This window comes from Epinephelus lanceolatus, chromosome 4, assembly GCF_041903045.1.
Source record: "Epinephelus lanceolatus isolate andai-2023 chromosome 4, ASM4190304v1, whole genome shotgun sequence".
NCBI lineage: Eukaryota > Metazoa > Chordata > Actinopteri > Perciformes > Serranidae > Epinephelus > Epinephelus lanceolatus.
The window spans coordinates 38,302,791-38,314,869 of NC_135737.1; the positions used below are offsets into that span (position 1 = coordinate 38,302,791).

The 12,079-nt window shown below is 39.9% G+C and overlaps 2 protein-coding genes across 4 annotated transcripts in view; one reads left to right on the plus strand and one right to left on the minus strand.

The window, feature by feature from the left end:
• Window positions 1-6,492, plus strand: part of LOC117260100 (beta-galactosidase-1-like protein 2) — a 28,796-nt gene extending 22,304 nt beyond the window's left edge. Inside the window, exons 17-19 of the mRNA XM_033631982.2 lie at window positions 2,051-2,165; window positions 3,749-3,865; window positions 4,451-6,492. Coding sequence (XP_033487873.2) covers window positions 2,051-2,165; window positions 3,749-3,865; window positions 4,451-4,537 — 319 coding nt within the window. The 3' untranslated portion in view covers window positions 4,538-6,492. The remainder of the gene's footprint in view (window positions 1-2,050; window positions 2,166-3,748; window positions 3,866-4,450) is intronic.
• Window positions 6,493-8,274: 1,782 nt separating this feature from the next.
• The window catches only part of LOC117259949 (galactosylgalactosylxylosylprotein 3-beta-glucuronosyltransferase 1), an 88,433-nt gene continuing 84,628 nt past the window's right edge, over window positions 8,275-12,079 (minus strand). For all 3 annotated transcript variants that reach the window (XM_033631763.2, XM_033631765.2, XM_033631767.2), the window contains 2 exons: window positions 11,852-11,950; window positions 8,275-11,543 (listed from right to left, as the gene is read on the minus strand). In XM_033631763.2, the coding sequence (XP_033487654.1) occupies window positions 11,864-11,950 (87 nt within the window). In that variant the 3' untranslated portion in view covers window positions 8,275-11,543; window positions 11,852-11,863. The remainder of the gene's footprint in view (window positions 11,544-11,851; window positions 11,951-12,079) is intronic.

Here is a 12,079-nt window from a genome sequence, read left to right on the forward strand (position 1 = left end):
TCCTGATTCAATCCAGCTGATTATCTCCTTGCTTAACACAATTAGAATGGGAACATGATGGTAAAATGCAGAAATCAAAACACAGCCTTCCAATTTGGCGTCTCATGTTAAACATGTTAATTTATAAGCATTACAGCAGGTAGATTACTCAGCTGGAGTCAGTTAAGATCTTTGTTGTTATCCGTGTTCAAGAGGCTCAACATGATGAGGAAGTCTTTACTTTTTTGTTGCTAAAATTAAAGTGGGAACATCAATTTGGTGTTTACTTTTTTCACATTAAAGGGTGATAACACATGGTGTTCATAACACACAGTACGAGCAGAACAGATTGTTTTGGTGTGAGTTGCCGCGTGTTGGAGATATCGTATATAATGGAACTAGATGGCACTTGGCTTGTGGTATTAAAGCGCCAGAAAAAATACCCAACAGCATTGTCTCCTTCCAGAAGTCTTGATCTGGCTACTCAAGATAATCCGCAGACCTTTTTGTAAGTGTCACCTGCACTGAACTATGCCCAACAACTGAAGGAAGTGTGCATCTACTGCTAGCTCACCTGGCACCGTGTGAGCTAGCTAACGTTAGAGCTCAGACAAGGAAGAGGTTATTAAAGGGGAACTAATGTTTTTTCAACCTGGGCACTATTTTCCGATCTACTTTTGTCTAAATGAGTGATAGGATGTTCAATATTTGTCATTTCTCCAGTATGAAGCTCGGGCTGACCTGCCTGCAGCCCATGAGCACGTGCTATATTAAATAATAGGGCACTCAGACAGCGTCAAAATACGTCCACTAAAAGTGCATTTTTTTCACACAGATAGGCTCGGATTGTTAGTATAATTATCCGACAACATAACGGAAAGGAGAAATGAACGTCTGTGTTTACCTTTAGCTGGATTCGGACATGTTCCTCTGCCTGTTGCTGCTCCCTCTCTCTCCTCGTCCGCTCTTCAATTTCAATGAGCTCTGCATCCGTGTACGTCCGTCTACTCCGTGTCATCAAATTCAAATGGCTCATCCAGATCCAGTTGGTCAAAATCGGGTAAAAATACAGCCATGACTACTCCAAACAGAGTAACTGTGACAGAGTAATAGGGCCCAGGTTGAATAAAATATTAGTTCCCCTTTAATGTTTACATCTTGTGCAGTCATGAGCATGAGCATCAATAGGAGATGCACACTTCCTTCTGCGTAGTGATAAGGATTTACATTTGGATAGGTTTGCTGGGTGCCAAAGGCTGTTTTAGATGCAAAATGTCATTTGCAAATATGCAAACATGGGGGGGAGACCTTTAATGTGCCACCCATCCCATAATCAGTCATTAGATCTGGTAATTTATCTACAACAGCCAAGCATTATAAGGTCATTTTAGCAAGACCCAGAGCAAATGCATTCCCCTCGTTATGTTTCCATATTACAATATTATAGTGCCTTTCTATGCTGCTAATCATGTGTCCTTAACCCTTTCTAATCATAAAATCTATGCTGATATTCAAAATTGATGACCCAACTCATACAGAGGGCCGCACAGGTAATAAACAAAAAGGCCTGAAGATTAGCTGACCTTCTAGTTTCTTATATTTGTTCTCAGTAGACTATCTGCATGTATTTTAAGCTAATTTTGTGTTTCTCCTTTTGTATTGAAAAATTGAGTTTCTTCACATCAGCACCGTCTTGAAAATGTCAAGGCCTGAAGCTTTGTATGAGTGAACACTAAAAAAAAAAACATAACCAAGGAAGGAAATTTTTCTTCTATCATCGCGACCTTTTGAATTTACTTGAAGGCAAATTATAACCTGTAGCCAAAAGAAAAAGTGATACTGAATATTTCCCCCATAATTCATGTCCAAAGTGAATGACATGATACACTGTGTACTGAGCCCGAGCACCTAAAAGTCAAGTTTTGGAGGAAAAACAGCAGCAGACTGCATCTAAACAAAACCTTTCAGAATCTAGGTTTGTGCTTTCACACCATGACACACAAAGTGTTGTGGAGAGTGTCATCTGTTATCTCAGCAAAATGAAAAGTGAAGTGTATTCTCCTTTTTACAGACTTGAGAGTTCAGGCCACTGGATGTCGATGCGTCAGCGGCAGACCTTCCCAGGGTTTTTCCAGGGGAAACTCTATGTGAACAGTTCTCCCAAAGACACCTTCATCAAGCTCCCTGTGAGTAGGACAGCCACAGGACTAACAATCCAGCATAACAAAACTGATACTTGGTGTATTTAATATCTCTTAAGGCCCCGATACACCAAGCTGATGGTCGTCTGTAGCCCTTTTTGGTGTGGTGTGTCCCGCACTGTTGCTCCTCATTGGCCCCCATTGGCTTTTTTTTGGCTGATTCAACATGTTGAATAGGCGCTGGCGACAGCAGAGCCTGTTGGTGCATCAAATCACTGTGATTGGCACTTCAGCTCAGCGCACAAGAGAGAAACGGAAATGAGAAAAGTCAATAAAGGGCTAAAGTCAAGAGGAGATGAGCACTATTTAACATTATTTTTCTTTGGCCATAGAGCTCTTTTGTAGAAACGTTGTATGACGGTTTGTGTTATTGTTCACTGGCGCACTGTAAAAATGCTCTGTTCTGTCACCATTAAATTGCGTTGTTCACGTGCGAACTGACTAGCTAGCATCAAGATGGTCTTCGAGTCTGCTGGCATGGAGAGTTATTTCCTCTGATGCAGGCACAGAACGTACGTGCTGATTGGCCATTGGTTGTTGTCTTTGCGATGTGTTCATGTGCAAATTTTAGGCCAAGACAAGGCGACATAAGATGACACAGCAGGGGGCCTTCATCGCTGCTCGTTCTCTGAAGTCGATTTGGTGTGTCTGGGCCTTTCGACAAACGCTAAACCAAAAATGGAGTATACTTATTGTTATTTTGTCTAACCTCTCATAGATTCACAACAAAAACGAAAGTTACAGAAGATCAAGTGAAGACATATATTAAATCAGATATGAATGTCAAGTTTTACTTCCCCTAGATTTAACAGAAAGCAAGCTGTCTACACTTTTATAGACAATTTACATACCTCCAAGCACTGTGTTGTATGTTGTTTTGGTAAATTATTAATACCTGAGCTTTGGCCAGACTATTTTGGTAGCGCATGACTTATATTTATTCACACAGTAAGCTTTCTTCATCAAGACAATAGAGAATCTCTTCCTACTTACCCACTTAAGAGGGATTAATCTTTTACAGTATACTTTGGTTTGATTAATATTTTTGATTGAATCAGTCTTAACCTCATCCCAAATACTTTTTTTGTCCCCAGAGAAATGTCTCTGTAAGAATCTTTATTGAGTGCCGGCTCACTTATAATTAATTGGACGTAGTTTCACAATAATATTATTTCATTAGTGAGAAGAGAGAACATCTTAAAAGGCCTCTTACAGAAAAAGGTTCTGTTGATGATTATCCAATTTTTATGCAATTCCATGTAATGCTGTTACTGATTGAATAAGTGCCTCTTTACCGTCCTGTTAGACTGTATATCTCTCTGGGGTTTTTTTTTTTTTAGCTTGTAACTTTCTCACAGTTTTCCATTGCTGAAGCCCAAATTGAAATGGCTGGATGCAGAAGAGCTAAGAGGCACAATTAACAACAACTCAGGATGTATTAAGCAAAAGATGCAAATCATATTAGAAAGGAAGGCTTGCAGTGTGTTGTTGGTGTCCTTAACATCTGTCTTGTTTTTACCCATAAGCATTTAATTGGCTAAGCCTGCTTATTGTGGTTGTGTTCACAGGGCTGGAGCAAAGGTGTAGTGTTTATTAACGGCAAGAATCTGGGACGCTACTGGTCCATTGGTCCCCAGCAAACTCTCTATGTCCCCGGGCCCTGGCTTCACAGGGGGGATAACCAGGTAAAGAACCTCTGTTATATTTCTATGTGCTTACAATTCAGGAGACGCTTTTGCCATCACTGAGTCCCACAGCCCAAGGATGATATCTTCAAATGTCTTGTTTTGTCTGATAAATAATCCAAAATCCAAAATATTCAAACGATCACAATGGGAAGCTTGGATAAGTAAATGTTTGGCTTTTTTTGCCATCCATTATCATTAATGTACAAATATTCACAGGTTTTAGGCGCACTCTAGAAACAATATGATGCACACACATGGCAGATGTACATGTTTTCTGAGTGCTATCCAGTTCCTCTGGTCACATGCCCCTCACCTCCGCAAATGTGCCGAACTAAAAGCACATCACGGGTCAACAGTTACAGGATACAGTTACTGATTTTCATCACCCTGTAGCTTTGATGTTGTTGAACTCTGGAGCGCTTTCTGGAAAAATGTCTTAGCTGCATCTACTGCATATACTGTGTTTCTCCTACTCGCCCTAACTTCTCATTTCTGTGCATATATTGACGTTAGTGTCCAACCACCCACTCTCACTGTCCTTTCATGACCTCAGTTAAGCTGGTATTTTTTGCCTCATTACAGGTCATAGTTTTTGAAGAGCAAGAAACAGATGGCAAGATTCAGTTCGCCAGCAGCCCGGACTATGGTATGAGTGTTGATGTCCAGTGAGGACAGGAGGTGAGAGGAGAGTTTGGAGGAGAAGAGGATGATGAGGGAGTAATTGGGGAAGACATGACGGAGATCGTTGTTGTGAGCTTCGCACATCCGGGACCAGCAGCACTCAAAGCTAACATGTCAGTGAAGGGGACTCCCTGAAAACTTGGCATTTCACTCATGTCCTTGGTCACACAGTGTTGTGTGCCTGATGCGCGTTTTTGTCGGTCCACATTGCGTTATTTGGTCACTTTTTGAATAACTCATAGGTACGTGGGGTAAAGTAATAATTACCAGAGATTTTAGTCCTGTCCGAATGTGCCATGTCTGTAATCTTTACCGTACGATGTCAGTAAAGATAACCGTGACTTTTACCTTCTGTAAAGGGTCCCGGAAAATTACCTCAGGTAATACTAATCCCGTGCGAATAGACCAGCAGTAAATATGTGTGTAGATATTTCGTCATATCCTGTTCACAAGTGTTTTTTTGCGGATTTTCAAGCATGGAGGCTCTTGAAGAAGCACTCAGTTTTGCACTTCACAGTCGGACAAGTCCGTGTGAAACCTCAGGTACTGTGGGCCTACGACGAACATGATTCAAAACCAAAAGAAGGTCGCAAGCACTTGTCCGAGGCACGGGACTTGTGATTGCTTTAGGTAAGTTAAGTATGCAATGTAGCAGGGCTATGTGGCTAATAAAAAATGACAATAAAATCAACCAGTAGGCTAATCAGTTCATAATAATTCGATGTTGTAGGCTATATTATTTTTTCACGCACAGGAAGCAACGTCATACGCACATGACAACAGGAGGGGGCGGCGGTGCGTGAATGGATTTACACCTCCCACTTGTGGTAGTTTTACTGATATTTCTTATCCTGTGCAAATTGGCCATTAATATTACCAACGTCCTGAGGTAAAGTGACATTACCCCACGTGCCCATGTAAAACTAATCCTGTCCGAATAGTGCTTATGTCTTATACCGAACATTAAACCCTCAGGAGACCTCATGCTTATCTGCAACTGCAAACAGAGATGGTTATTTATGTTTTTGTGGTCATTTTTTGATAAAGACACACTTAGATTTCTGCTTATTTTACTCTTATGCTGGCACGGCTGCAACTGCAACTAGACTTCCCTGAATGACTTTTACCTGACTGCTGATAAATGCTCAAATTGACCATCATAACATTATACTGGAAAATACATACAACTAAATAGTGCGTAAATACATTGTAATTTAGATGGACTAAATTATGTTGAACAAGAAAAATTTACTCAGATGGGGAGTCTGTATTCTGATATCTTGTGTCAGTGTACCCCAAACTGGCTTACAAGGCTACCTATTAATTTCCATGTTATTTAAAAAGGTGTGAGACCACATATACAATTATAGGAAAACATGAACGGTATGTTCTGTATGCCTTCTTACTCATAGTGTGTATTATTCAGTCTAGTGTGCCTTATTTTCCACGCTCTTGAGATAAAACTTGTCCATACTTTGCCACTCCGTCCAACCAAAATTATTTAGGGTTTTTGTTCATCGTTTTTACAAAGGTGCAGGTAGGTTATCATATAAAGTATAAATATCCACACAGAGCTTGTCGAAGCATGCACTGCTGCGTCCTATAAAACCACACTCATCTGGGTGAAATACCAACCTGTTAGGGAGTCTCAGCCCATCAGTGAATATGACATTTTGTGGCCTGTCAGAAGACAACAACACAGCATTTTTTTTTATTTAATGACTGTATTTTTCACATTCTGTTAAATCCTTGTTGTTCAAATTAGTGACATTAACATTACCCTGTACTCATATGCTTCATTCCTGGAGACCATAGTGCTGTGGTTGATTTTAATACATTGTTATAAAATGTCTCCCTCTATCCGACTTAATTTATAAATTACAGGCTGTGTGAAAAGAGCTGTGAATAAAGGCGGGTTTGACCTCTGTGTCAGTAGCCAAGGCCAAGGAAGCTTGTGAACTGTTTTATTTATCCTGCACACTGGGAGCCTGTTTGATGCAGGCCAACACTGGTTTCAAATGTACCTTCTTATGATATGCTGTGAGCCCCTGCAGAGAAGTCAAGAGCACAAGCTGTGCTTGAAGAGTTTTTTTTTTAAAAATCATCTGTTGTTTGTTATGCTAACCATCCTGGATACTGTCATGGTTATTTTCTTTAAAGAGCGATGCCACAGTGAAGCCGTGCTGTCACGTTTAGTGCATTTTAATTAAGTGGTATTGTACAAGCCAGTATGAATAGGTAATGTAAAAGCTGATCGTTAGGTTTCCTGTGGTGCTGAATCCTGATCCTGCTATGTAGCTGAGCAACCAAATATTACAAAGCCTACAGTAACCAATAATGGTAGCTTAGCATATGTCCTGTTTAAAGCACAAAAGAAGCAATGGTATGTAATCGACATGTCTGACTTGACACCTGATGAAACGCTGTCTAATAATGGTGTAAGATTTAAATATTACAAAACATAACACCAATAATGTTAGACTAAATAATGCTGGGTTATATTAGCATAATTGAATGTTTCTTACTTATTGTAGACTGCATAAATACTATCAATTCTGAAATGTCTGTGTATGCATATATAATCTAGAAATGCTGCCTCGTGGTTGTATGTCTCTGTGAAACAGTCAAGTTCCACTACAGTTTACATCCATGTCTGTGAAAACACGGATGCATCTCACACAGCATTCCTCCACCAGCACAGAAGACCCAGGATTAATGTCACCAAGTCAGTATCCAACCAAATGTCTCTCCTTCTGTTCCTGAGATACAGTGTTAAATAATGTCCAGAAAAGCGTTTCTACAGATCATTGTAATTTCACAGTGAAGCTGACCTTTGACCTTTTGAATATGAAATGTCATCACTTCATCATTTTATCCTATCAGACATTTGTGTGAAATTCTGTCGTAATTAGCATAGGAATTCTTGAGTAACAGCCAAAGAATGTTTTATGAGGTCACAGTGAGCTTGACCTTTGACCACCTAATTCTCATCAGTTCATCGTTGAGTCCAAGTGGACATTTGTGCCAAATTGAAAAAAAAAAAACCCTTAGGGTGTTCATGAGATATCGCATTATTAGATAGGCAAGGTCACTTAAGTGCTGACCTATGCGCGCCAAAATCTAATCAGTTCATCGTTGAGTCCAAGTGGACATTTGTGCCAAATTTGAAGAAATTCCTTTAGAGTATTCTTGAGACATTGTTTTAACGAGACAGTATTCACAGCTAGCTTATGACTGATTTACATATTACTAAAGTCTTTACTGGCTAAGATGATCCTTTTGTGTTAATTGTGCAACCTTGGGGGCATTGGTAGTATAGTGGATAGTGCCGGCGCCCCATGTACAGAGGCATTGCCTCGCTGCAGCGGTCGTGGGTTCAAATCTGGCCTGCGACCCTTTGCTGCATGTCGGTCCCCTCTCTCTGTCTCCGCATTTCACACACTGTCCTGTCCGTTAAAGGCAAAAAGCCCACAAAAATAATCTTTAAAAAAAAAAATTTGTGCAACCTAAAATAGCACATAAATCACTAGTTTGAAACTAGCTAGCTAGCTGTTACTGATAACTTTAATTAAAAACACTGGTGAATTCAGGAAATACCAAGGATTTTTACAAATGCATCACTTTGTACGTCATTCAGTGTCACAGAAGTCAAATGTGTCCGAAACATATGTAGCACAACACACAGTGTAAAGACATCCAGTGTACACACAGTACTCCAGCACAGGTGAGGTTCTTCTCAGTTATTTATTTCTCTTGATTCGACTAACATCTTTCTCTGAGACAGAACTGCTGTGGCAAATAAACAACCTTAAGAGTCACATGCATAAAATGTGAATCACATGAGGCTGGGGGATGACAGTGGAGATGAGGAAAAGAGAGGACTTGTGTGAAGAGTGTATTGTGCCTTAGAGAAGCCCCTCAGAGGGTAATGCTCATTTTAACTGACATTAAATACTGAATGACCTGCACTGCTAAAGTTGATGGATTAGGTAGGTTGGTTCTAGGAGACTAATTGTCTGTGAGTATCAGATATTGCTTGATACATTGTCTGCTGAAGTATGACTTCAGGTGTGGGACAAACTTGTAACTACATCACTTTCGAGGTGAAGCCCTTTTGACTTGTTCTGCTGCTTCAGGACACACCACAGAGAGAAACATCACAGTCTTGTTTCACCAATCCAACCACATGCTGACCTGTACGCCACAGGACGTGTGTTTGCCTGCATCTAGACAAGAGGAACATTTTCAAAGATGAAAGCAGGAAATTAGTTTCACTTAAATAGTAAATCATATACAACATTCTCAATTTCAGGAAAACTTGTAGTGTTCAAGTTATTTAGTCGCTGGCATTTGTACATTTTGGACTCTTCATTAGTTTCAGTGTTAATAACTTTTCAGGTGGATCAGTTCATTTAGATTAAACGCTGGTAATGACCTCTTATATGAAATTTAGATTAACAGCAATGCTATAAAGAAGATGGTGTGTGTGTGTGTGTATGTGCCTGTTGGTAGCTCTAACCTATTACTGACCTGTATGGTAATCCATGTGTACACTATACCATATGTGCGCATGCTTTTTTAGAGAGCAGTCGGAAAATACAGATTTAAGGGCAAACACTGCTATGATTCAATTGCACATCCACACTTGAAATAAATACATAAATAAATATATTAAATTTGACTTTTTTTTAATAAATAATGGGAGGCAAGTTGAAGAGTAGAACAAATCCAAAGACAGTCTGTGATCTCCATGGCCGATCCCTGTGCAGTGTAATATCATTCAGTCAATGAAAACAGCCAGTCTGATGAGAGATACAATACAGCCATTGTCTGAAAATCTTATCATATTCCAAGTGAAATATGTAATAACACGGTTTCCCTGGCTGATGAGCCCGAGAGGCTGTAATGTCTTTGTAAGTTTTCATACTGCAGCAGTGTATTTTGGGCTGTGTGTGTTAAAGGAGGGAGGGTGCACAGAGATAATCTGGCAACAGTACAGAGGCTCAGTGTTTGAATTATCTCCAGCTACTTCTGCCGGGCAATGTTAGATAAGAGCCACCACTGTGTATTGCACTAGACGGATGATTTATCAAGTAGAGGCGAGATTCTATTATACGAGGTGTAGAATAACTTTGTTACAGTGTTCAGCCGTACAGCATCATCGCTGCTGATGTATATCGTTAGAGCTGCGGTGACTCCCCCTCTGTGATCCAGTTAATGTACAACAGATGGGTACTAATACTAAAGAAAACCATGACATCATTCCACAGTACTGAAGATGTGGCGTGTTGCTACCAAATCATTAGCAAAAATAATATTTTTGTTGTGCTTTTCTGTAGCTTGCTGTCAATTGAGTAGCTTCTGTTATCTCATTTCATACATGGAAGCCATTTTTTTTTTTTTTTTGTTCATAAAAACTAAATATTTGGGGCCATGCATAAATTATGTTAATCTATCCTTCATAACCAGCTGTTCGAAGGTGAGCTGTATTAAAAGCCAGCAGATGTAGCCTGAGTATCTAAATTTGTACTTTGGGGAATTCTGTCTCCTTCAAAGTGTTTTTTTTTAAAGAGGAGAGGGACTGACAAGCCTAGTGAAAACCAAATTCTCTGGCTTTGATGCTGTTTCATCCTGCTATTTTTTTTTTAGCTCGCACACAGCGAGCGGACCCTTGTTAACGGGTGGCTCGTGGACATGTGAGCGTGCACAGACAAGGGGCGATATTAGCTCTCTAAAATGACACGCACCCCCTCCGCCACAATGTCAGAAACGACACTTTAAATGAAAGCTTACATGGCAATTAGGTCGGACTTTGTGAGTCTGCTGTGTGGCTGATTTGAAATTCTTGTCTAGGCGTTGTGAATGTGTCACAAACTGGGGTTTCTGTTACCAAATGAAATTGGTGATGTGCTATTACTCTTTCCATGTGTTGAACCTAGAGTGAACCTGTGCCTTGTCATGTGTCGTGAGGAACTCACCAGGGGGGAAGAGACTTTTTCTTTTTTTACATATAAATACAGTAATTACAATGATTTAGCCAAAATTTGTCATCAATCCTCTGATTGTTCTCATGTTGAGTTACTATTTACACATGTTGCCAGAAAGGAACATCACTTGTGTATTTCTGAAGTGCTAAGAAGTGTAAGGTTTTTTTATGTTTACATAATCAGCTCCCAAGCACAACAAGGGGTATGTTTCAAACAGCAGTCTCTCTTCAAGTGTATGGGGGGGGGGGGGGTGGCTTAAATGCATGAGTTATAATGACACCATAAAATGAACAATGATAACCCAAGAGTAAATGCAGGTAAGAGTCAGTAGTATTGAACTAACAAGTCAAGTGCTTGTGAAACACCCAAACAGATTAAATTAAATTAAAGCAAACATTTTCATAGTTATCAAAAGAACATTCCTTCCTTTGCTATGTTTGTGTTTGCTCAAAGGAAAATCCACACAAGACATATTTGTCCCTTGGAGTCGTGGTTTTATCCAGGCTGATGATGTCCTTAAATCCAAGAGGAATTCCCCTCATGTACCATGTGCAGATCCACTTTTAAAACGTTTCCATTTTTTTTTTCTTTTTTGAGGTGAAGAATATTCTTTAACCTGCTTGTTTGGTTGACTCCGCTGGCTGTATGCTTGTCATATTGTGCTGTCTCTTTTGTTGGGCTGTCCTCAGCAGGGCATCGTACCGTAAAGGTGCAGGACATGTCAATCCACACTGCGAGGCGTCCTTTATTTCATCTCCTCTGCACGTCAGTTGTAGACCTGACAAATAACTGCAGCCTCTTACTAATCTGTGCTTTAATATGGTACATTTGTACTGTTTTAGTCCATATTTTAAAAATGTCAGATTCAGTCAAGAGGATTAAATCCCCCTTCAAAGGCCCCCATTTCCTTTTTTTCCTTTTTTTTCTGATGATTAAGACATGAACGCTGGTTGCACTTATCAAGAGACTCAGCCGTTTTCTTCCTCTGCAGGTCCAAGGCCAAACACCTGCCGTAGAAAGGATTAAGATATGCTGAGAAAGAGCACTAAGCCATAATTAAGTTAATTGAACCTGTTTATTTCAGTGGTGACATTTAATAACGGACAGCAGCTGCTGTGATTGTGCACTAACAAAGAGCACATTTAAAAATGAATGTACAATTAAATGGGAAATATTAAAAACAGCTGCTCTTTTTGTAGTCGAGCAAGGTGATCATTGCATTTCCATTTTTCTGTCTGAAGGACGTGCTGATTGATAAAGAAAGGTTCAGGTCTGTAATTAAAAGTGTTTCAAAATGTATAAAACTATTATTTACCATGGTCTGAGGTCAAATCTCCACATTGGGGTCTGTGAATCCTTTTTTCCCCTCGTTTACAAGGACAGGTTTCTCCGTTCTTGTGTGCCAAACGAGTATCTGGTGAGAAAACCAAACAATGGGACCATTAGTAACATGCTGTTCCCTTAATGCACTCATTCAGTCTGCTCTCCCTTTCAGCTCCCACTCTGCCTCATGTTCTTCAAAACAGTCAATTCCGGTTCGAGC